The 26496-nt window shown below is 44.0% G+C and overlaps 1 protein-coding gene across 1 annotated transcript in view; it reads left to right on the top strand.

Moving 5' to 3' along the window:
• The first annotated feature begins 2613 nt into the window (after positions 1-2613).
• GCN1 (GCN1 activator of EIF2AK4) overlaps positions 2614-26496 on the top strand; it is a 92112-nt gene continuing 68229 nt past the window's right edge. Inside the window, exons 1-12 of the mRNA XM_077461444.1 lie at positions 2614-2688; positions 11379-11481; positions 12674-12737; positions 12810-12941; positions 13024-13132; positions 21272-21370; positions 21454-21588; positions 21713-21781; positions 21875-21983; positions 22134-22208; positions 22435-22563; positions 22639-22689. Coding sequence (XP_077317570.1) covers positions 2671-2688; positions 11379-11481; positions 12674-12737; positions 12810-12941; positions 13024-13132; positions 21272-21370; positions 21454-21588; positions 21713-21781; positions 21875-21983; positions 22134-22208; positions 22435-22563; positions 22639-22689 — 1093 coding nt within the window. The 5' untranslated portion in view covers positions 2614-2670. The remainder of the gene's footprint in view (positions 2689-11378; positions 11482-12673; positions 12738-12809; positions 12942-13023; positions 13133-21271; positions 21371-21453; positions 21589-21712; positions 21782-21874; positions 21984-22133; positions 22209-22434; positions 22564-22638; positions 22690-26496) is intronic.

Here is a 26496-nt window from a genome sequence, read left to right as displayed (position 1 = left end):
GTAGTTTCCTCCAGGGATAAATTAGTTCAAGTTAAATTTCTCCATCGGGTATATTATACTCCCATAAGGCTCCAGAAAATGTTCCCCGAGCGAGACTCATCTGTCCCTGCTGTAGACTCCAACCAGGTTCTTATATTCATATGTTCTGGGAGTGCCCTTCGGTTATGTCTGGCTGTTTTTGATTAAATAATCCTTACACTTCAAATTACTTTAACGCCCACCCCCTATCTAGCTCTACTGGGAATCCCAGATGATAATCAGCACTCTCACAATTCCAAGCTTCTCATACCTTTACTATGCTAAAAAAGAAATTCAGATGAAATGGTCTTTATTGGCTAAACCTGATGTGTCCGTCTGGGAGGCTATGATAAACGTAGCTCTCCCTTTAAATAAAATGACATATTCAAATAGGGGATGCCATTGGAAATTTGACAAAGTGTGGTCCCCCTAGTCCTTGACCTGATGCTCCCATTAAAGCAGAACTCCAGGATTAGTACACCCCCCACACAAAACACTAAACAGTTATCACATTTGTTACATTTCTTACCGTTTAACCACTTGCCCTCCGCCATATAGCAAAATGAGTGGTTTGAATATCCTGACTGGACATCATATGATGTCGCCAGGATATCAAGCTGCTGCACACATTGCAGCGATCATTGTTGCGGTGTGTCAGTCTGACACACTGCAACACCGATCTAGGTAAAGAGTCTCTGACGGAGACTTTTTACCATGTGATCAGCTGTGTCCAATCATGGCTGATCACAATGTAAACAGGAAGAGCCGTTGATTGGCTTTCCCTCACTCGCGTCTGTCAGACGCGAGTAGAAGAGAGCTGATCGGTTTCTCCTCTGAAGGGGGGGGGGGGGTCTGTGCTGATTATCAGCGCAGCCCCCCTGAGGATGCCCACCCTAGACCACCAAGGATGCCAATCAGTGCCCACAATGGATGCCAATCAATGCCCACAATGGGCATCACTGATTGGCAGGCATTATTGTTTGGCACTGATTGGCATCCATCCATGCCACCTATCTGTGCCCATCCGTGCCACCTACGTGTACCCATGCGGATGAACATCCGCAGACACCCGATATCGTCCGCCTCCGCAATTGTCCGATTCTGCAGACAGAGGAAAATCCTATTTTTCTATCTGTCTGCAGAGCGGATCGGATGAACACGGACAAAGGGTCCGTGCTCATCCGATCCCCCATAGAGGAGAGTGGAGAGCTGACAGGGTGGTCCCTGCACAGTGTGCCGGGACCACCCTGTTATCCGCCGGATCAGCGGGGACAACGGAGCGATCCCCGCTGAGCAAGCGGATCATCACGGGGCAGATCATTACTGATCCTTCCCATGTGAAAGGGGCCTTAGTATAATAGCCACAGCTGTTTCATCTGTGGGAAATCCTGAAAACATGACCTGTTGGGGCGGCTTGAGTACTGGAGTTGAGAAACACCATTGTAGACTATATGATCTGTGGTATTGGACAGGATTACTGTTCTCCCATTACCATCCCCTTTTTTATTTATTGTGTCCTCTCAACCCTATTTTTACTTTTTCTCCCTAATATTAGTTCTTCCTTCTCTTACCTTTTTCCTTTCCCTTCTTCCTCCTTTCCCCATTCGCTAATGGGGGGAGCAAATCAGCGGCCACCTGCAATCGCTCCACAGGCAGAAGGGGGATCTACCAGTGTAAACAAAGCAGATCCCCATTCTGTTAGGGGAGTAAAGTAGTCTGTTCCTAGTGATTAGGAACAGCGATATGTCTCTATTCCCTGTCAGTCCACTCCCCCCACAGTTAGAAAACACCTCCCTAGGGAACATTTAACCCTTTGATTGCTCTCTGGTGTTAACCTCTACCCTGCCAGTGTAATGTATTCAGTAATCAGTGCATTTCTATAGCACCGATCGCTGTATAAATGTCACTGATCCCACAACAAGTGTCAAAAGTGTCCGATCTGTCTGCCGCAATGTCACAGTCCCACTAACAATAGCTGATCACCGCCATTACTAGTAAAAAAAAATAAAAATAATAATAATAAAAATTTCGTAAATCTATCCCCTATTTTGTAGACGCGATAACTTTTGCGCAAACCAATCTATATATGCTAATATGTAGATAAATACATATTGACCTAAACTGGGGAAGAAATTCGTTTTTTTAATTTATTACAGAAAAAATTATTATTATTATTTTTTTAAATTGACGCTTTGTTTTGTTTATAGCGTAAAAAATAAAACCTGCTGATCAAATACCATTAAAAGAAAGCTCTTTTTTAGGGAAAAAAAAAGGACATACATTTTGTTTGGGTACAACGTTGCACGACCGCGCATTTGTCAGCTAAAGCGACGCAGTGCCGTATCACAAAAAAAATGGCCTGGTCAGAAAGGGGGTAAATCCTTCCGGGGCTGAAGTGGTTAAAGTAATATATGTAACAAACACTACAGCCTCCAAAGATGGGGCACACATGCATCAGAACCAGCATATGTTTTGCTTTGCTAATGGCCAAAATCATTTTTGGCTGTACTGCAGCTTTAAACGTTTTCCGAGACCATGACACCCCTGCTTCACCAAGGCGCCCGCCGGAAGTGACGTCGTCTCCGCTAGAGCCATGTGGAAGTATTTGGCGGAAGTGCGGTGACTAGTTCTTCCTGGGTCAAAGCCGGTAAGATGGCGGCGGACACGCAGGTTAGTGTGGCAGTGATTGATCTGATTGGTGTGTGTATTTATAGCCTTCGGGCCGTGTGCTGTGCTGTTGTTTGCGGGGTGTAATGTGCCGGTGGTGGGTTAAGAGGCGGCGGCCGTTTATCATATCGCCTCTCCGCAATGATGAGTCACATCCTCCATACGGTGTGTGGGAGAGCTGGGACTCCCTCATTGTCAGCGGGCCGGGCACTATTCTGCACCGTCTCCCCTCAGACATGGCGTGCCTGCGGTACATTGAGTACACCTTGGCTGGGGCAGACAGAGAGAACTGCAGTCCATAGTAATTATTAGGAATTGAGTTTACTCTAATGAGGTAATTCTGTCCATGGCTGACAATGTGTTCATCAAGACTGCAAGTTAGGAGCACCTCTTCCTGCAGGACATGAGCTGACACTGACCCCCCCCCATTCACACCTCTATGCTAAATCCATGTAACTTCCCAGGGGAAACCTGCACTGCTGGGGGGGTTACAGAGCTTGTATAGCAAAACCGAAGAACAGGCTATAAAGTTCCATTGTAGTACACTGTGAGCAGGTAGGCATTTCATTGCAGAAGAGTTCAGTGCAATGTCTCCTGCCATAAAACATACTTTTATGATCTGATTGTATGTACCCATATGACTCCTGACTCCAGCTGTGGCCTGTCCCAGCCAATGAGGCGAGAGCGAGGCCACGCTCTTTATGTAAATAGACAATGTCCATTCACAAGAGTGTTGCTCGGGAGCCCCTGTTGCAAGGGGAGGAGCCATAACTGCTGGCAGGGTACCCAAAAAGAGGAGGATCGGGGCTGCTCTGTGCAGAACATTACACAGAGCAGGTATATATCTAGGTCTAGCTCTCGATATATCTAGAGCTGCATATCTGTCTAGATCTAGATATATATTAGGGCTGTTACTGATTAAAATTTTCGTGTTTGATTAATCAATTTTTTTTTTTTTTTAAATCAGTCGACTAATTTCGATTAGTTCTAACGCACATACAGATCCAACTACTTTTAGCTGATCTCCTTGCATTGCCACTCTGCATTAGTCAGTGGTAAATGTGGTATACAATATATACAATCACCCGACACTAGTTTCCACAATCCATGACTTAACTTCACAGTTCACACAAATATGTTTTAAATTGAAACTGTAGCAATGACGTAAGTAATTTTTTTTCCACAGTAGCGTGACAATCCCTCCACCCCCAGTCTAATCACTCTCACCTTATGGCATGGACCCCTGTGCAAACAGGTGGTCATGCAAGCGGGTATCAAAAGGGTTAACACGGACCATAAACTTCTCTCACGTCTCCTTAGATCTCAGCAAGTACGCCAGGTCATGGGTAGAAAGAAAAGATCTAAGTGCTCACCGCTTAAGTATAAGATTTAATTTTTGTGTTCAAACGCAAACTACTCACATAAAGATGATAGAAACACAGCATGTAAAGCCGACAATCGTGTTAGTTCCGTATGGCAGCAGCGGGTGACGTCATGCATATCTCCTCCCCCGTACGCGTTACGTTCAATCAAAACTTCGATGTCACTGGACTCCTCCCCCTTTTGATCGATCAAAAAAAAGAATTGATTAACTGCTTAAGGACCGCCTCCTGCACATATACATTGGCAGAATGGCACGGCTGGGCACAAGTGTGTACCTATACGTGGCTTTTTAAGTGCCCAGCCTTGGATAGGGAGCGTGCTGCCAACGGCACGCTCCCGACCCAGTCCTGAGCTCCGTGGCCGTGGGACCAGCGGACCCGATCGCTGCTGGTGTCCCGCGATCGGGTCACAGAGCTGAAGAACAAGGAGAGGTCTGTGTAAACAAACCTCTCCCCTTGCTTCCTAGTGTGGCTGTCACCGAACATCTGTTCCCTTTTATAGGGAAGGACGATCAGTGACGTCACATGCCAGGCCACGCCCCCCTACAATAAAAAAACCGCATAACGTCACACATAACCCCTACACTGCCTAACGGTTAACTCCTTCACTGCCAGTGTCATTTACACAGGATTCAGTGCATTTAAATAGCACTGATTGCTGTATAAATGACAATGGTGTCAAAAATGTCCGATGTGTCTGCCATAATGTCGCAGTCACAATAAAAATCGCTGATCGCCACTATTACTAGTAAATACATTTTTTTTTTTTATAAAAATGCTATAAAACTATCCCCTATTTTGTAAACGCTATAACTTTTGCGCAAACCAATCAATAATCGCAAATTTCGATATTTTTGGTAAAAAAAAAAAAAAAAATGTAGAAGAATACGTATCGGCCTAAACTGAGGAAATTTTTTTTTTATATATTTTTGGTGGATATTTGTTATCGCAAAAAGTAAAAAATACTGCATTGTTTTTAAAATTGTCGCTCTATTTTTGTTTATAGAGCAAAAAAATAAAAACCGCAGAGGTGATCAAATGCCACCAAAAGAAAGCTCCATTTGTGGGGAAAAAAGGGCGCCAATTTTATTTGGGAGCCGTGTCGCATGACTGTACAATTGTCAGTTAAAGCGACGCAGTGCTGAATCGCAAGAAGGGGCCCGGTCCTTTGGCTGCAAATTGGTCAGGGGCTTAAGTGGTTAATCGTGGAATTAATCTTTAATTTCCACAGCCCTAAAATATATATATATTTTAAATTTTGTTACAACCTTCAGAATCTCTTTAATCATAGCGGTACCCATGACTTGACCTTCATGATTAAGCCCTAGGAGGGGTGAAACATGGCAGAGGGGAGGGAACTGTGTTTATGACCACCTGTACAGAGTAACTTACCAGTGGAATCTCCATGGAGTTCTTTCTTGTTCTTCAATTCAGCCAAATCCCATGCTTTCATCTTGTCCTTGTTCGCATTCAGCCAGCTTTATATTAAAGTGGTTGTAAAGGTTCATTTTTTATTTTACAAACATGTCATACTTGCCTGCTCTGTGCAGGGGTTTTGCACAGAGCATCCCCGATCCTCCTTTTCTGGGGTGCCCCGGCAGCGCTCCTGGTGCATTCTTTGGTGAGTGCCCCAACAGTGGGCTGCATTCCCTGGGGCACTCATGCAGGTGCGCTCATGAGTTCCACTGCTGTGTCCATTGACACAGACAGCAGGACTTGGCCCTGTGTCACTAGATTTGATTGACAGCAGCGAGAGCCAATGAGGACCCGAGTCAGCGGCTGGTGATGCTGGAAGGAACAGTTTCAGGTAAGTAAATGTAAGTAAATGTAAATGGGGGGGGGGGGGAGCTGCAGCACAGAGGTGTTTTCACCTTAATGCATAGAATACATTAAGGTGAAAAACCATGAGACTTTACAACCCCTTTAAGTGGTTCTAACGACAAGTTTTTTTTTTTTTTTTCTTAATGCATTCTATACATTAAGATAAAAAAACTTCAGTGTGCAGCAGCCCCCCTAAAACTTACCTGAGCCCCATCTCGATCCAGCGATGTTGCACAAGAGTCTCCTCTGTCCAGGACTCTCCCTTATTAGCTGAGACAACAGCGAGGCAGCATTGGCTTCTGCTGCTGTCAGTCAGTGAGCCAATGAGGAGAGCGTGAAGGGGTGGGCCCCCTGAATGGACAAACAGAGCCTCAGCGTGGGTTCCCCCATTGCAAGTTTTTTGTTATGGGGGGGCAGGAGGGAGGGGCCAGGAGCGCCAGTGAGGGGCCCGAGAGGAGGGTTTGGGCTGCTCTGTGCAAAACCACTGCACAGAGCAGTTCAGTATAATGTGTTTGTTATTTGTAAACAAAAATAACCAAGCCTTTAGTTTAGACTTTAACCACTTCTGGACCACCTGCCATCGATGACAGAGGTCCTGTCATGCTTTTTTTCTATTACAAGGGATGTTTACATTCCATGTAATAAGAATTAAAGTAATGATCCAAATGTTTTTTTTTTTTTTGCAGTTTAAAAATAATAAGTAAAATAAGATTTTTTTTTTAAAGCGCCCTCCTTCCCTTCCGAGCCTGCTCGCAGAAGCGAAAGCATGCGTAAGTCGCGCCCACGTAGGAAAATGGTGTTCAAACCACACATGTGAAGTATCGTTTCAATAGTTGGTGAGAGCAATAATTCTAGCAGAGGACGTTCTCTGTAACTCAAAACTGGTAACTTGTAGGAATTTCTAACCATCACCTATAGAGAAGTGCCAAAGTTTGTCGCCATTCTACAAGCGGGCGCAATTTTGAAGCATGACATGTTTGGTATCAATTTACATAATCTTTCTCAATATAGAAGAAAATTTGGCTAACTTTACTGTGTTCTTATTTTTTATTCAAAAAAGTGTGTTGCGTTTGTAAGACCTCTGCGCAAATACGGTGTGACATAAAGTACTGCAATGACTGCCATTTTATTCTCTAGGGTTTCTGGAAAAAATATATGTTTGGGGGTTCTAAGTAATTTTCTAGCAAAAAAAAAAATAATAATAATTTTAACTTGTAAAGAACCGTTGTCAAAAATAAGCCTGGTCCTTAAGTAGTTAAAGTGACTGTGACCGCTCACTTTGTAAAACAGCCCATTTCGTTTAAAATAGAAATGAAAGGCAAAAAAACATTTGTGTGTAGATATATAAAAAAATATATAAAAAAGGGGAAACCGTTATCTATGAGTGATCACGTTTCCTCTGTTTTCAGCTGCACAAAAGCTGGAGGAGGAGAGGCTGCAGCACACTGATCTTCCCAGTGAAAGGCTGTGCAGTGGGGGGGTCAGGACAATTATGATTATTGGGGGAGAGCACACAGAGTTCCCAGCACAGCTAGATTGCTTACCACGGTGTGTTCTGCTTAGTGTGGTCAGTTTATAATAGGAAAGCAGATTGACTGGCAGGATCACCAGGGATTTCACACAAAAGAAGTAATACAAAGAGAACAGGAGACTTTTTCATACAAGTACATGGTGCAAGGGGCACATATCAGGAATATGAAATGTTGGGTTTACAAATGCTTTAATACCTGGAGCTGCAAAAAGTACATGAGCTACTTTTGAAGCAGAATGGGGAGTTTTAGGTCCCAATGACTTCAATTGAAGAACACAAAAAAAAAAAACACACGTAGTTCAAATTTTTTGTCACATATTATTGCAGCAGTTTGGAAAATGCAGAATTTTGGTAAATACACTAAAGTTAATTTTAGGGCACACAAACACAATAAATTACCCTTTTTTTGGGATGAGTAAGTAGATACCAAACATGTCAAAACTTAAAATTGGATGCACCCATGAAACGGCAGCAAACTTCAGTGCCCCAAATTTTACATAGCCGATTTAAAAGTCCCTACAGGTCATCATCAGTTTTGTTACCCAGGAATAATGTGCTTAGATTTATTGATTTCACGCTGTGATACGTGCCAGTATGCAACATGCATAGTGCATTTGATGATTTTGTACGTAGCCCCCCCCCCCCCCCGACACATGCGTTTACGTTCATATGTGGGGGGCTTTACATTTTTTGGGGGTTAAATTAAGTGCTTGGGTGGAACTTCAATTTTATTTAAAAAAACATTTACTTTGTTTTAAATCACATAAAGGACAAAGTCACCCATGCAATGTGTTTTTTTTTTTGGTGACAAGTTCTTTTAATGAGACATCAGGGGTCTAAAAGATTTGATTTCTCACCTGTCTTTCAGTGAAGCTGATAGACCACGATCTGTAATTCTATCAGCTTCCAGTGTGGCTGGGGAAAGTAGCACGGGGACCTGGAAGTGATGATGTACACATTGCTTTTCAGGTCAGTAAAAGGAGGGGAGGATTGCAAACGCATGTTTGCTGTGCTCGCTCCCCAATACCCTGCAGTACCTGTATTGATGATTATAGGTGCATGGAGTCCAGCATACTTGGGGTGGGGGAGGATGGGAATCCTAGTAATGGGGGTGTATGGTAGCATCCTGACAGCTGGCCTCTGATTTTCAATAGATTCTTTAGGCCAAGCTGGCCAAAGCAAACTATTTCTAGTTATGAGACATGCAGCTGCTGACTTTACTATTTAAACCAGAACTAGCATCAGCAACACACAATGTACAGCACTGTGTTCAAGCGGTTCAGTGAGTCCTGTTCTGGAAGAAATTAAGTGCTGCTCGGCCATTTACAGGAAGCCTTGAATTTTTATGAATGAATACAAGACTTCCCCTGTTTGGCTAAAGTGGAAGGATGACATCACAATATCTTCCCCAGCCAATCATAAGAAGCCTTGTATTCATTCATAACGTTACAAGGCTTCCTGTGAATGGCTGATGGCACCATAGTTGGGGTTTGCTGAAGCCCGGTTAATAAAGTGAACCGTGAAATCAGAACACACAGAAAAAAGTGCACAGGGTTACAGTAGTAGAACAACCTCTGAAGAGGAAGGGGCTTAAGGCTCCTAACAGGGGTTAGGGGGTACTCTTGTCCACCTAGGTCAAAGCCAGGCTGATCCCGCTCCTTAGGGACCTACTGAAAGCTAGTCTATGTACTTGGTGAGGGCTCTCCTGGACCCCAATTAGAAAACTAAAAAGACCCAAAAGCTATAGATCATAGTCCCTGACATCAGGACAGGCCCTAAAAAACCTACCGGCTCAGTTACTGTGATTAAAAATGAATAATTGCACATTTTTTTTTTTTGCAGGTACAAATAAAAATGTGTTTTGCTAAGAGCCTGGCAGTTACACACTGACAGGAAGCCTCAATGAAATCCTAAGAGTGCTGAACAGCATCCTGATAGTTCACTGAGAACTACTAGCCAATAGATGCACAAGCTGTCAGTACTTTCTCCCATTCACAGAACTGTGTTAACGAATGAATGACACTGCTGGGTAGGCAGAACCCTGCACAGCTGTGTTTAAAAAATTGTGACAGGGAGATTGGGGAGAAGATCCCCAGCTCGCTGTCACTACAGACAGCGGATTGGGGAGATGCTGCAGCAGTGGGAACATGTTACATATTTCACCCAAATAAAACAGGTGGAACGTACAACATGTCCCCAAAGGTGAAATTATATAAAAAATAAAAAACCCACCCATGCACTGCAAGTGCTCATTTATGATATATATTCATTATTTTAAAGCAGAGATTTGCTGTGTCTTGTTCACATTTTATGCCTCGTGACTCAAGCTTTCTATAGCTTGATTTGAAATTTAGGATCGGGCCCACCCAAAGCTTTTTCTTTCTCCTGTGGATTCAACAACTAGCTGTCAAGCTCGTCTAATATAAACTGCATGTGTGACGGATTGGAGTCTCGGCAAACCAGTAGTGTGAATATGGGGAGCAGAATATCCTAATCTTTCCTGATCTGGGAATAGAACTGTAATATAGCTTAGAGTATATGTGAAACCCAAACTTTGTTCTCATTTAGTAAAGTAAAGGTTAAACCCCTTATCAGAATTTTTTGACACCTGGCTCACAAGCTGGAGATTTTGCTTTCACTTTACTGTAGACGCAGCAGGAAGTGGGAGGGATCACTCCAAGGTGAGGGAAATCCCTTCCATATTCTTTTTATAAATGTATATTCTCAATCCAGTTTTTCTCGCTTCCATTTCTCTATTTTTCTGAGAATCATTGCTCTTTGTCAGGCAAATCTACATGGGCTTAAAAGAATTGTAACTCCCCGTATGTACTTTTCTAATACACTGATGCTTTTTCATAAGAGGTCACTGGAGTTGTGTTATCAAGCATTGTAACCCTTTTTTGAATTGTAACTTTTTAAATTCATTTTTAATAAAAAGGTTTAACAAGAAGGATTCATTTTTATATTTTGTAACAAAAAAAGAACATTAAATGCAGTTAAAGGTTCAACAAAGCTTAGTATTATTTGTTACATGCATAACGTACATAATAGAAGAGGAGAGAAAAGCATACGAATAGATGTATTTGCAGCAGTTGGTATGTCAGAGATTAGATCATATACATTTTAAAAGCTCTTGGTAAGCATATATGGACAAGTAAATATACCCCAAAGTTATTAACCTCTGTTTATGCAAACATTAGTATTTATGGAGTTGGGGGCGAAGGTTTTTCTTTAGAGCGAGTCGCGCTGCGCAATAAGGATGATCCCCGCTGTCTCTGGGATCCGTGTGTTTCCCAGCAGGCAGCGGGGGACCTTCGGAAAGGGGCGTAGCTTCTGCAGAATCTACGCCGGAAGTGGGTGCAGATACCTGTACTGTACAGGTATCTGCACCCCCCTCCCCCCTGAAAGGTGCCAATTGTGGCGCCGGAGGGGGGGAGGGTTCCAACTCCACTTTAGGGTGGACCTCCGCTTTAAGTTAAAAAAACAACAACTTTCCATGTCAGTAGCCCCCCCCCCCCCCAAAACACTTACGCTGTCCCCGTCCGCACTACCCTTTCTTCCTGCATTCACGAGACAGAGGCAGCAGTGGAAGCCATTGGCACCTGCTGCTGTCAATCAAATCATGTAAGGGTGGAGCACAGGGTGGCACCAAACAGCGATGTGTTTGTCTATGGACACACACAGCCCGGTTTGGGAGTGTGCCTGCTTGCTGGTTGGAGTTCACTCTGAAGGGAGAAAGAGCCGAGAGCACCAGTGGTGGAACCCCAGAAGAGGAAGTAAAGGACCACTCTGTGCAATACCATTGTACAGAGCAGGTAAGTATGTGTGTTTTATTTTAGAAAAATAAAAATTCGGCCACTGCTGGCATATCTCGCATGTCTCTGATTATTGTCATTTTTGGTAGTTTTAGATTATCGGAATTATTATTATTTTTTGTTTTTTGTTTTTTTGATTTCCAGGCGCAGGATGCTCTGAAGAAGTTTGCAGCAAAGGTGACAACAGCCAGTGTGAAAGAACGCAGACAAATTCTCAGTGAATTAAAAGCATGCATTTCTACAAAAGGTGGGGGTCACAATACATAAGAATACTTCAACCAGATATCTTTATGTCTATTTACAAAATTTTAAACACTATGAAAAAAAAGAAACTGACAAGATAAGTAATTTTAGCAAGAGATGATGAGGTTCTTACTAAAGAGAATGCCCATGGCACCATGTGACTGTAATATATACCAAGGTTAGCTGTTGGTCTATAGGAAACTTCAGGCAGTCCCTAAAGACCCTTGTGGCATTTCCCACCATGCTGAATGAACATTAGACCTCCTTCGGGGGGTGCTCTGGCATGAAATGATGAGTGCCCTGGCAGTAGCCCCACTCGTAGCCTTGTGCCTTGAAGCTTTTTTTTACCATTTAATCAATGGTCTTCAGTGCATACTTTTATGATGTTATACCATGTGTATGTTCCAGCCACTGAGGATGCCACTTTTGGTCAACGAGTTTGGCAAGCTGGTGCATGAGGTTTTGTTTTAGTTGGTTGGGTCCTGTTGGCCACCCCTCAAATTCATTGCATTGGAACATCCCTATTGTAATGCATAAGAAGATACCTTGTTTCCTGGGATGTACGATAAAGAAAATTGGATTTTTGGCTTACCTGTAATATCGTTTTCTTGGAGTACATCACAGGACACAGGGAGGCACCCCTCTGCCTTTTGTGGTTTATGGCTTGCTACAAAAACTGAAACCTTGCCTAACAGGGAGGGGGTATGGCTGGGAGGGCTCTTCCTGACTTTTTTGCCAGTGTCCAATCACCTGAATGGGGCAGCATAACCCTACCATGATGCAGATGTAGATATCCTGTATTCTTTGCTGTACTCAATGAGAAGGATTTTCCCAGGTAAACCAAAAAATGCTGTTTTTACAGCAAGATTTGGGCTGAATCTTACATTTTTAACTTTATTATTACCTTGGACTTACTTTTGGAAATACTGTTTGTTTTTGTATTCAGCTTTTTCTTTTTAGATAGTTCCTTGAGCTATTTATTGTTACACAAGCATCATATTTAGTGATAGTTTGGTCTATTAACAGTATTGCATAGACCTTAGATTGTAAAGCATGTTGTGCTTGAATGGCTAGATTAAATTGCATTTATGTGAGTGGAACTTCTTGCTGTTATTTGAATTTGTAAATACTGGAACTATTTCTTTCTGAAAAAACAAACAAAAATGTTATTTTATTTTTTTTCTTCATCTTTGCAGATCTGCCAGAAGCTGCTGTGAAAGGTCTATGCAGATTATTCTGCTTAACATTGCATCGATACAGGTGGGTTTGGTAAGTGTTAAATTTGGATGTGTTAAAAGGGTGAATTTATTTAAATCTAAATGTGCTTTACAGAGATGCAGCATCCCGCCGAGCTCTGCAGTCTGTCATCCAGCAGTTGGTGGAATCCCAGCCAGATGTAACAGCTAAAACTTTGCTACAGTCACTCCAGACGTTTGGGGTAGGAAACAAGAGTGTAGAACCCAGGTAAATTGTGCCATGTCATACCATGCTTTGAGGCTTTTTGGTTTCAAGAGAACTTTTATTCATCCGTTCATTTATTTTTCAGCAAAAGCAGTGGTTCTGCAGCAACCTTAGCCTTGGCATGGACTTGTGTTGTTTCTAGGGTTGTGTTTTCTGTTCCTGATAAACAACAGGGGGAAACGTGGAACAAACTGGTACGTACTTTCTGTGGTTATATAGGATGCAATATTGTAGTGGTCAGAAACCTGCTGCTACCAATTGGCATTTAGCAATCGAACCAGAAAAGGAAAATAGCTGGTTTATGTTTGTAAGATGTACCACGCTGCTGTTTTAACTGTATTACGAAGTAGATAAATTATTGGCAAGAATTTTATGTACAAGAAGTTTCAGAAAGTGAGTGACCTCTTTTTCTGCTGTTAGTTACTTGTTGGATTTGTCCTAGTATGGCTAAAGCCTTTGATATATGGTCACACCTTATTAACCTTATTAACCGCACGCTTTGGAGATGACCAAAATATTGAAGGTGCATGGCCCTGCACTTTTACATATTTATTTTGATTATCCAAGCTTTTTTCAGCCAGGGAGCTACAGCATCCTGGGGTGCCTTCTGGGTTCTTCCGGGGAGCCGTTGCAAAATGTCAAAAAATTGCCCAAAAATGTCCACAAGCTAGAAGGTGGATCAAGCCTGCCTCTTCTTCCTGTTAGACAAAGCCACAGGTTTTTTTATTTTGCAGTGTTACAACCTTAGGCACAATGCGGACCAGATGTTGGACAAAGAAGGGGACTTTGGGGTCAACAAACCCTGGGACTTTAAAGGTGTCGTAAACAATAGATGAATATTATCAAATATTCATAAAAACTATATTTTATTCAACAAATTCATGATACGGAACACATTTTTAAAAAGTACATTTCCATGTAAAATTAAGAAGCACCAAACACCAAAATTTTCTTGATTCAAGCAATTAACTAGCAATTCCACATATACCATTCTACATGTTTCACTCATCTGAGCTTCCTCAGGAGTTTTAGGTACATGATGAGATGAGCTAGAGATGAATAGAAAAATAATAAAGTTTCAAAGCATATAAGAAATGTATACAAGTATATTAAAACAGATTGATTATATATCATAATCACAATTTAATTTATATAGCATATGTGTCCACATGAGATCTTACCAGTTCTATCAAAAATATCTCTTAGGATAGTGCCAAAAGGATTTTGACATTCATAAAATCACCAAAAATATATTTTCTGTTTGAAAACGTATCAATGTGCAGAGCAGTGCAAACTCCCTCCGTCACCCATACCAAAGTCCAACAAATTGAGAACGCAGGAGGATATACTATAAATTTCTCAACACTGAGTGAAAATAAATAAATATTACCAAATATATAGAGGTAAAGGGTAAAAAAGGTTGAATTTTTTTTATTTTTTATAATAAATAAATCCAGTAATACAGTGTAATGAAAGTAAATTCCTCACCATACACAGAAGTGAACAGCCTTATATTCAAGCAGTTTAAAGAGGAAGTAAACCCTGATGGGTTTACTTCCTCTTTCATTCCCTGCAAAGGTAAAGCATAATGGACTACTATGCATCGCATAGTAGTCCATTATGTGTCACTTACCTGACACAGAAGCCAGCAAAGGCACCACTGTCACCTGTAATCTGGCGCATCCATCTTCTCAGTGGGTCTCGCTGCTCCGCCGCTGTCATTCGGCAAAGCCGCGATGACGTCACTCCCATGCATGCGCACGGGAGCTGCCACTTGCGGCATATCGCTGTTGACCGCGGCTCGCTCAGTGCGCCTGCGCGCCGCCTAGCGGTGCCTGTCTTTCGGCAAATATCTCCTAAACCGTGTAGGTTTAGGAGATATTTCTTGGACCCACAGGTAAGCCTTAAACTAGGCTTACCTGTAGGTCAAAGTTGGTTGTAAGGGTTTACAACCACTTTAATAGCTGACAGCCACCAATCTCAAAAGAGCCAGGGAAGTAAGCACCCAGAGTCTAAAACAGAGTGCAAAAAAATAAATAGGCAAGCAGAAAAATCAATAATAATGCGTATATTAGAGAGATAAGTTTGAAGGCAAGTATTAACGTTACCTGATAAGTGAGGGGTGTAGCGGCATATGAGGGTGGAGCACCTCCTCTCCCTACACTGTGAGCCAACATCAGAAAATAGCGGCGAACACCGCACTTGTATTCCTCCTGGCCCGTCGGCATCTGATGTCACTGCCGGTTCGCGGACATTCAATGAGGATTCCCCACTGGGTGGGCATATAGGCGGTGCGCTGTATGTGCCGCTAAGCACGTCGCGGTCTCTACGGCGCATGCGCCTAAATATAATATAGATTAAACATGCCGGAAGGCATGTATTGATACCGCAGGCACCATCTTGGATCAGGGATGCAGAAAGTTACATTTTGTGAGTAATTCCCTATGAATGGGTTTGGCCCAGTGGATGTAAACTGGAAATATGAACATACAGTTCAATGCTCGCAACAAGTGGAAAACATGTTCTTCAGGGGCTCCCAGAGAACCAGCGGTGGATTAACCGCCTGGTCACTGGGTGCCCCGGGTGTCCGTACGGCCAACAATAAGAGGACAAAAAGGATAGGTAAAACAAATGGAGACCACTGCCAAAACAGAATAAAGTATATTGAAATAGTCAATTATGAAGAAATTAAAATTAATGAAAAAAAAAATTATGAAGAAAAAATATATTTGATATTATATATTTGATAATATTTATCTATTTTTGTTTCGACACCTTTAAAGTCCCAGGGTTTGTTGACCCCAAAGTCCTCTTCTTTGTCCTGTTTTCATTTATTGGGATGTGGTGTCTAGTTTTTGATGTTCCTGCCCTTTTCAATAATCGGACCAGATGCTGGTGTTCTGACAAACAATTAAATCACCAGATGATAAAGAGCACATCAGACAATTCCACAGCATCCTTGTTTGCCCCTTTCTATCACCCCTGGGGTCATGTTAGCTGCACAAGGGAGAGAAACTAAGGGAGAAGAGAAATTTTGAAATATTAGTCAGTACCAGTGTGCATTGTATTACATTGCAATCACCTCTAATGTTGGGTGTCCTACATGTGTGAATGATGCTGCATTATGTAAAACTGTTTAGTGTTTCCCATTTTAGAATAGGATGCTCTGAGATTGTACATAATTTTTAAAGGGTGTTTTTACATTTCTTCAGTTTCTTCCTGGTTTCTAATCAAGGCCAAATTTATGTCATACATCCCATCTTCCTGGGTATTTTTTTTTCTTTTACCTGGAAGAGGGGCTTTCTCAGCTAAGCACACCCTCCTCCTTGCTCAGATACAGTTTGCCTTATTAGGATAAAAAAAAAAAGACATCAGGTTCAACATGTAAAAAAAACTGTAATGATGATATATGGATGCTTTATTCAAAAGGTATAGATTTCCTGAAGATTAAGAAGTATAACTGAATTAAAACTGGAATAAATGTACATGATCTATAAGTATACCACTAGTTTAAAGCGGAGCTCCAGGCTCCTTCAAAAAAGTCATAAGCTACAAATACTGTAGCTGCTGACTCTTAATTTTAGGACACTTACCTGTCCACAAACCCAGCAGTGTCCTCGCCCCAGCCGATTTTTCAATCGGCTTTTGGGTGATGCTGCCGCCTCTGTACATGCCTTCTTAATGTTGTGGAGGGTCTCTAGAGAGGAGGCGATAGCTCCTTCAGTGGATGTACAGGCATTCGCCGCAACTGGGTGCATGCAGTCATGAATGTGGACCAATTGGGAGGCCAAATAGTATAAATGGAAGTTAGGAAACGCCAAGCCCACCAGATGCATCAGCAATCTCAACGTTGCCACCCTAGGGGGCCTATCGTTCCACAAGAATGCCATACAGATTGTATCTATCCGCCTGAAGATTGACTTAGGGATTTTACATGAGGAGTAGGCTAGAATATATAACAGTTTAGGTAAATAGATAATTTTAAGGGTGTTGGCCCTTCCCATGAGGTCTAGAAGTAGGTCCATCCACTGCTTAGTTTGTAGTTGTTTTTTCGGTCAATAGGGGACACAGGTTATTTTCTATATAGGCAGACAAGGGTAACGGCACTATAACCCCCAGGTATCTAAAAGAGGACACTACCTGTAGTCTGGAGTTTGGGTGAATCTGCAGAGTTGCATCAGGGTCTAAAGGAAAAAGATTGGATTTGTCTCAGTTCACCTGGAACCCAGAGTAGTCACCAAAATTGTCAATCTCAGATAATAGTGTTTTTTAGTAAGTCTTGTGTGTCAGCCAGGTAGAACAAGGTGTCATCAGCATATAGCAAAACTCGCTCCTCTATGGTGGCAATAGGGAGGCCCTTAGCCGGGAGCTGCGAATGCGTACAGCTAGAGGCTCCATAGCTAGGGCAAATAGGAGGGGTGACAATGGACACCCCTACCTAGTGCTCCTAGTAATGCGGAAAGTATCTGTAATATGGGAAATAACTTGTATACAGGCCAGTGGGGAGGTATGGAGGAGTCTTATCCAAGCTATAATGCGAGATCCAAAGCCATACCGCTGTAATACTTGAAAAAGATAAGGCCATTCCACGCTGTCAAAGGCCTTGCATGTATCCAAAGATATAGTGGCCCGGGTAGGTGTGCAGTCATGGGGATATTGAAGATTGTGGAACAGTCTACGTATATTCATCCTCGTAGCTCTACCAGGTATGAAGCCTCCTTGATGGCTCCTGACCAGTTCCCACAACCTGGGCATTCAGACTTTAGGCCAAGACTTTAGTCATTTAGTTGGGAGTCAGTGTAACCTGCTCTGGAGGAGTATAGGTCCTTGTAAAAGTCCAGAAATGTCTCCATGATATCCCTAGGAGCGTCACTAGTCTGGCCCTGTGTGTAGTCAAGATCCGAGGGATAGAAATAGGGGAGTGTCCAGGTCTATTAAGGTAAGCGAAGAGGCACCCAGCCTTGTTGTCATGCTCAAATGATTTTTGGGTAATATGTACCATGCGTTTTTTTGCGTAATGTCCAGCAGGCAAAGTGCATATCCCCTACAGTAATGCAACCAGGTGTCCCTGTTAGCTGGAGTACGGTCAGATGCATGGGCAGATTCAGCAGAGGTCATGGCTGTCTCCAATTCCACAGTATGTTGTTGGGTATTTTTACGTAAAATTCCAGTAATGAACATAAAGTGGGTCCACTGTACTCAAGTTCTTATTCCAGTATTCAACAATACCCTTCCTACATCCCCCCTGTACTATCTCATCCTCCAACTAGTGAGAGTTTAGGCACCACACATTTGGGCCAGAACCTGGAGAAAGAAGGAGATCAACAGACAAGGGGGTCATGATCCGACACACCCCATGGTACGCAAGATTCCTCAGAAACCACTGGGAGAATGTCTTGTGTACCAATTGGCAGGTCTATGCGAGACATGGTGTGGAAAGAATCTGACTGGCAAGAGTATTGACACATATCTGGGTGTGGTCATCGCCATAGCTCAGTAAGTCCGTGGACCTGGGACCAGTCAGTAAAGGAAGGGAAGGATCTACCCCCATCCCCCAAGCAGTTCATAGCTGGGTTCATTAAAGCATTAAAATCTCCCACATACAGCAGTGGGCCTGGGGGCCTAGATAAAAGACAATTTTGTCTTGCGGTCGTATGTCATCCCGGTTGAATCCGTCGGACTTTGGTGTGATTGTGTGTAGACAAGTCCAGTTCGATGGAAGTCCATCCAAAGTCCGACGGAATTCAGTCCGTCAAAGTCCGGTCGTGTGTACATGTCGTAAGGCACTATTCAAGTTGAAGCGCAGATATACAACCCCATGCCACCCTCCCTGCTCGGGCAACCCAAACATAGCGAGCCTTGGACCCCCGAACTGAAAAAAACCCTTACTCAATGTGGGAACTGTCCCGTGGCCACGCCACCAACTGGTATGGGGGTATTGTGGATTCTGGCTTGGCTCTCTAACAACTTAAAAAGGGCAAAGAAAAAATAATACTTCCAGCATTAAAGGGGCCCAGTTTCAGGATAGTAGACTGTTAGAGTGTGTAAAGGATAGTATTGCCTTCCACAATGTGAGGGACGTGGCCATGAGGTTTATGAAAGAGGTCCAGTCTGGGAAGACTGGGTACAGTAGGATACCACATCAGGGGGAGGGACAACCATCACCCTGTGGAGCATATACCACATTTAAAGGAACATTGTGAAAACCGGTCACCTGTCTATAGAGGCAAAGGGTAATGGAGTTGTAATTAGAGAGCATAAGGGGTGCTTGTAGGGAGCACTGGCCATCCTTATTCAGTCAACCCTGTGCCTCTAAAACTCCATAACGATCGTTTAACCACGCCAGGGCTTCTTTAGGGTTGGTGCAGAAGCGAGCTTTGCCATCATGGATAACACACAGCTCAGCAGGGAAAACCATAGCATATGAAAGACCCTCGGTGCACAGGCGGGCTTTCACTGCCACAAAGGATATGCATTGTCATTGGATGTCAACTGAGAAGTCAGCATAGACTGAGATGGTGTTGCCGTTGTACTTCAGAGGACCTTTCTCTCTGCCAAGACTTAGAATGGCAACTTTATCCTGGAAGTTGAGGATCAGTGCAATCATGGATCGTGGGTGGGGCTCCTGCAGGAGTGGGACGTGAAAGGGTACGGTGCGCACATTCGATAACATAGGAGAAAAATAGAGGGCGCGGTGCATCTGTACCAAAAAACGGTCCCGTAGCCAGGAGTATAAGAATTTTTATGGTTGAGTGCCCTCTGCGCATTCAGGAAACCCCACAAAACTGAGATTGTTCCTGCCCGAATGATTTTCCAAGTCCTGTGTGATCCCGCACAGTGGCCGATAAGGGGTACACAACATCCAGCAGGGAACTTGTATGTTCTTCAGTAACCCCTGTTCTATCTTAAGTTTTGCACATCTTTTTTCAATAGGGAGAAGTACATGCGGATAGATGCTATCTGGGTAGAAAAGGCCTTGCAGTCCAGTATAATAGTAGCCAGTGTAGGCTCAGCAGGGGGGGATCTAGGGCCTGGCAGCCCTCAACTTGGGGGGGGGGGGGGCAGTCTGGCTGGGCATCAAATAGAACAGGGTTGGATTCACTCACCAGAGCTGTAGGCCATCTGAGAGGAGGCGGAGGATGGCGACGACGGCTGCAGCACGTCAGGCGGCTCTGCCTGTGACTCGGTGCCATCTTGTCATCTGAAACGGGCAAGTTGTCCCGTCGTGGGTGTAGGTGGCCCGCATTTCATGGATGCCAGTCTGAAGTGGGCCCATGAATGTGGTGAAGAGTTTGGTGCCAGTTTGGAAGAGAAGGTACCCAGGATCACTGCTGGATGCCGATTGTGAGCCAGAGCGGTGTCTCTACAAGGTCTACTCACTCCACCATTAAGCCACGCCCTTCGACTTTACAGTCTGTTCCCTACTACACATGCGCGAAGTATGCTATCCTTTGTGAATGGCCCAGCGGCAGGGAAAGGAGAGGGGGAGCCAAGCTTCCGGCTGAGTTCGCCAAGACAAACTCGTGTGACAGTGGGTACCTGTGAAAACCATGTGGCAGAGAAGGCAGACAAGTGGAGTTTCCCCTTTTGGGTAGTGTTCCGCTTTAAGCACAACAGAGGTCAGGCTTACTGCATTTTAGTTCTTCTGGTTAAAACTTTTTGCACCTTCTGAAATAATAGAACATCATTTTAGTCATATGCAAAGCAGAACTGAGCTAGGTAAAATAGTCTAAGCAAATAGGATGTGGGGGTTACTGAGCTTAATTTCTTCAAAGCACACTGGGATGTGTGCCATTTGGAATAGTCACTTTGAGCACTTTTCACACCAACTGTATTGGTTAATGCAGTCTGTTTATGGAGAAGGCAGTTCACACCAACCTGCAGTGGTGGTGTGCACTGAGGAAATATTAGGCATTTTGAATCTTATGTGGCAAAAATGTAGGCACTGGAAAAAAAAAAAAAAATACAATGTGCCACAAAGCGGAACACTCAAAAAAGGCACAGAAATGCCTATCAAAAGCAGGTCTGAGCATATTTTAATATTGTAAGTCTCAGTCTTCTAGATGCACCATGCTAATAGATTAACTGGTGTCTAGCTATATTGGCCCAAGACTGCTTCTAACATTTTGTTTGACTGTGATAGGGATATTTATTGTAGGCTTTTTTGAGGCAGGAAATTGTTCTCTGTACGCTGTAAAACTGGCAAAAAAAAAAATTGTAACGAAAACTAGGTGAAAAAAAATGAATATATATTTTTTAACATGTCAATAGTATATGCAGTAGGTTTTCTTCTTTTTAAATGTAATTGATGAGTGTGCCATGTTCTTTGTTAGGTGGAGTGCCAGTCATTTCTGTTGATGGAGATTATTGGAGGTTCACATCGACATGCTGTTCAGGGGTCTTCAAAGAGGATAAATACATTGTGGAAAGAGGTGTGTGTTAGATAATGATTTTAGTGACTATTTATTTTTTACTCTCAGATTACACCTTTTGTAAAAATATCTCTCTTCTCCAGAATGCTGGTCTAGTGGAAAAATACCTTGATGCAGTATTTAGCCTTGAGCCAAATCAGAATGTTGCTGGTATTCTCGGTCTTGCTGTACAATTCTGTGTGAAGCAGAACAAGATGGATATTCTCAACAAGTACAGGGTACGTGTTTAGAAGTGAGAAGCTTTAATGCTTTTTTTTATTTTATTTTTTATATAGAGATACAGATTGCGTGCCACCACAGTATCCATGTTCTACTCTTAGTAAATGTTTTTGGTTTTTCTAGAGTAACCTTATTGATTTCTATGTGAAGATGGTTCTCATGAGTAAAGTGAAACCCCCTAAATATATATTGGTAAGTCCTTTTAGCTCACTATATATTTTATTAATATTATATGACCGAGAGATTAAACCATTTATATAATGGTTTTACTATGCCTGATTGCAGGAGAGTTGCACGCCTCAACTTCAGTATGTTACTCATGATGAATTTAAAGAACACATTTTGCCTATGCTGCAAAAATCACTTCTTCGTAGCCCTGAAAATGTGATTGAAAGTAAGTATGCCTGGTAATGTATAGATACTAGTCTAGACACTTAGAAACTGTTTATATATGTATATATACAAAAATACACTTTTTTTTTTTTTTTTTTTTTGGGGAATCATCTTGACAGGGTCGCCTTAATGCTTTTCTTTTTCTTTTCAGCTATTTCTTCACTGTTTGCATTTGTGACCATAGACCTGAGCCAGTATGCCCTAGAGCTTGGGAAAGGGTTGGCCGGTAAGCTTGACTATTCTTTTGTACCGTTAAGTATTCAATGATTATTGGATTTTACAGTCCTTTTTGCAAATGTATATGACAACATTCTTCTACAGAAGAATCTATTACTTTTTCATACAATTAAATATACTGTCTACGGTCATTACAATATTGCTGGTAAATGTGGCTGATGTAATTTTAACTCTAGGGTTAGATTTTTATACTTCTACTTTCACTTATACTTTAGGACAATTGAAGTCTAATAACTCCCAGCTGATGGATGGAGCAGTGGTTGCTTTGCAGAACTTGGCACGTCAGTGTAGTGACCCCACTGCGGTGGAGGCATTGGCAAAACATTTGTTTGCTATCCTGGGAGGTGAGGCAAGAGCAATTTTTCCTTTTTGTTTGGCATTTATAGAAAACTATAAAATTAACCAGCTCTGTATTTCAGGTTCTGAAGGAAAACTCACAGCTGTTGCACAGAAAATTAGTGTTCTCTCAGGTAATGACAACTTTAGTCTGTCATGTCTCCAATATAAGATAACTGTTTGAGTTGCATTGTGCTTGGTTCCTTTAATTTCACAGATTACACCTCCTATTATTGCCACACTGTGGTATAAATGAAATCTATAAGAGGCTGGAAATTAAGTAAAAGTTATAAACGGATATATTTGTGACCATGAAAAACAAAATCAAACCAAAAAAAAATATCAAACTCCAGTGTATTAAAACCGTCACAATTTATTTATTTTTATTTTTTAAGTATATAGCAATCTTGTGCTTTTCATCGACTTCTCTATGGTATAATCACCACGTGTTGCATACTCCACCACCACAATCTGCTCACTTGGTGCTTAGACCTATTAAGATTGGGTTCCCCTTTAAGGTGATGCTCTAGCCTAGATGGATCCTATAAACTCAGAGCGATCCAAATATTTCTTTAAAAGCTTCCCACACTTCCACTGCTCCTTTTAAAAATCACTTATATTAAATCTGCACAGGTGCTCAAAAAATTAAAGACCATGTTTTCTGTAGTGCGTAAATATTTGCTAAACTTTAACGAAAAACAGACTTACAGGGTACTGTGCACTGGGCCGGTGCACCACAGGTTAATAGCTTTATACTGTCCCCTTAAGGAACAAATGGCAGCCGCACTTAATTTGTTTCAATATGCATTGGTCCCTTTAAGGTGTATATGGAAACCGCACTATATGACTCTCAGGCGGCGTACACACGCGGGGACTGTCTGCCGAAACTAAGTTCGTCAAACAGTCCGCTCAAACTTTTGAATGAACGAACACGCCTACACACTACACTTTTTGAGCGGACAAATACGGCAAACTTTGTTCGTCGTACTAAGTCCGCGCAACTTTTGAAATGAGCGGACTCGCCCACACACGAGGCAACAGTCCGCTCATTTCGAGCGCGTGTCAAGGTAGGCGATGTCTCCGTCGCGGGCTCCGCCGCCTGGAATGGACTTAAAGGGGAACCCCAACGCCGAAAAAAATCGGCGTGGGGGTCCCCCCAAAGTCCACAACAGACCCTTGTCCGAGCACGCTACCCGGCCGGCCAGGAAAGGGGGGCGAGCGAGCGCGCCCCCCCCTCCTGAGCCGTACCAGGCCGCGTGCCCTCAACATGGGGGGTGCCTTGGGGAAGGGGGGGGCCGCGCGGCCCCCCCCCACCCCAAAGCACCTTGTCCCCATGTTGATGAGGACAAGGGCCTCTTCCCGACAACCCTGGCCGTTGGTTGTCGGGGTCTGCGGGCGGGGGGCTTATCGGAATCCGGGAGCCCCCTTTAATAAGGGGGCCCCCGGATACCGGCCCCCCACCCTATGTGAATGAGTATGGGGTACAATGTACCCCTACCCATTCACCTGTAAAATAAAAGTACCCCAAAAAAAAACAACACACGAGATAAAATATTTTATTGCACAGCTCCGGGGGTCTTCCATCTTCGGGGGTCTTCTCGCCAGACTCCTCCGCTATCTTCTTGTAGCTCTTTTGCTAGCGGAGGAGTCCGGCTTTCTTCCTCCCCGCCGCCGGCCTCTTCTCCCGACTTCCGGGGTCTTGTCCCCCTCTTCGGTTCTTCTGCCGGGCCACCGCGCCTTCTTATAGCTCTTTTGCAGGCGGTGGCCCGGTCTTCTGTCGCCGCTGTCGCCGCCGCCTTCCGTTCTTCTTCTTGTTCTTCTTGTTCTTCTCCAGGAGATGTTGACACGTCGCTCTCTCCGGCCGGAATGCCAGAGCCGCGCTGAGCGGCCACTTATATAGTGACAATGGGGCGGTGTCACATGGTATATGTCACACGGGTTGGTCACATGGTCACCCCGCCCCCTTACGATGTCATAGTCCCCATGTGACATCAACCCATGTGACCAACCCATGTGACATATACCATGTGACACCGCCCCATTGTCACTATATAAGTGGCCGCACAGCGCGGCTCTGGCATTCCGGCCGGAGAGAGCGACGTGTCAACATCTCTTGGAGAAGAACAAGAAGAAGAAGAATGGAAGGCGGCGGCGACAGAAGACCGGGCCACCGCCTGCAAAAGAGCTATAAGAAGGCGCGGTGGCCCGGCAGAAGAACCGAAGAGGGGGACAAGACCCCCGAAGTCGGGAGAAGAGGCCGGCGGCGGGGAGGAAGAAAGCCGGACTCCTCCGCTAGCAAAAGAGCTACAAGAAGATAGCGGAGGAGTCCGGCGAGAAGACCCCCGAAGACGGAAGACCCCCGGAGCTGTGCAATAAAATATTTTATCTCGTGTGTTGTGTTTTTTTTTGGGGGTACTTTTATTTTACAGGTGAATGGGTAGGGGTACATTGTACCCCATACTCATTCACATAGGGTGGGGGGCCGGTATCCGGGGGCCCCCTTATTAAAGGGGGCTCCCGGATTCCGATAAGCCCCCCGCCCGCAGACCCCGACAACCAACGGCCAGGGTTGTCGGGAAGAGGCCCTTGTCCTCATCAACATGGGGACAAGGTGCTTTGGGGTGGGGGGGGGGCCGTGCGGCCCCCCCTTCCCCAAGGCACCCCCCATGTTGAGGGCACGCGGCCTGGTACGGCTCAGGAGGGGGGGGCGCGCTCGCTCGCCCCCCTTTCCTTGCCGGCCAGGTAGCGTGCTCGGACAAGGGTCTGTTGTGGACTTTGGGGGGACCCCCACGCCGATTTTTTTTCGGCGTTGGGGTTCCCCTTTAAGTCCATTCCAGGCGGCGGAGCCCGCGACGTCTCCGTCGCGGGCCCCGCCTACCTGCACACGCGCTCGAAATGAGCAGACTTCCCTCCGAGCGGGAACAGTTTGCTCATTTTGAAAGTGGCCTACACACGGGCGGACTGTTCGCTCAAACCAAGTTTCAGCGGACAGTTTTTCGGAATTTCCGAAAAACTTTGTTCGTCAAACTGTCCGCTGAAACTGTCCGCTGAAGCCCCACACACGAGCGGACTGTCCGCTGAAACACTGTTCAGCGGACAAAGTTGAGCCAACAGTCCGCCCGTGTGTACGCGGCCTCACTGTTCCCTTAAAGTGGTTGTGAACCCAATGTGAAAAAATGTAATAAAAAAATAACGCCTGCAAGACAAAGGCATAATGAGCAAGTATGCTTAGCATATTCGCTCATTATGTAATGAGATTAAAAGCCCTCGCTGCGTTGCCCGTACACAGCACAGGCCGGCGACATCACTCCCGGGGTTTACTTTCAGGTATCACGGCTCTGGCTCTGTGACTGGCCAGAGCAGCAAAAACGTCACTCCCACGCATCCCGGTAACGGCACAGTCTAACGTACGTGCCATTGCTTCAGTGCGCATGTGCCGATGACGTTGGCAAATAAAGGGGATATCTCCTTAAGCCGTGCAGGTTTAGGAGATATCCTGGATAGCTACAGGTAAGCCTTATTATAGGCTTACCTGTAGCAAAAAGTGGTCTGTAAGGGTTTACAACCACTTTAAAGGTGGTGGATAACCCCACTTACTGTGTGGATCTTCTGCTTTGCTTCCTGTATGGTGCACTGACATCGCCGTCTCCGCCCCTTACGGCACTGTCCCTCTGATGTAGCCATGTTACAGTGAAGTATCGCGTATTGGGTGGAGCCGGTGACCTCCTCAGGTGTGTGTGTGTGTGTGTATACATATATACACTCTCTATCCGCTTGGACCTTGAAGAAAGTGGTACAACTACCTACGATCCTCTCAAGCAGAGGATGTAGAACAAATTGTACACAATGGGATGTGGCTTTTGAGGCAAAGTTTAACAGCTTTAACTCCTTGTGAGTTTATTTTGCATGAAGTTTGGCTTTAAAGCAAACACAATAAAAAA

The sequence above is a fragment of the Lithobates pipiens genome, unplaced genomic scaffold, assembly GCF_037356315.1.
Source record: "Lithobates pipiens isolate NorthernLeopardFrog02 unplaced genomic scaffold, aLitPip1_a1.2 Scaffold_3, whole genome shotgun sequence".
NCBI lineage: Eukaryota > Metazoa > Chordata > Amphibia > Anura > Ranidae > Lithobates > Lithobates pipiens.
This window is presented reverse-complemented; position numbering and strand designations above follow the sequence as displayed.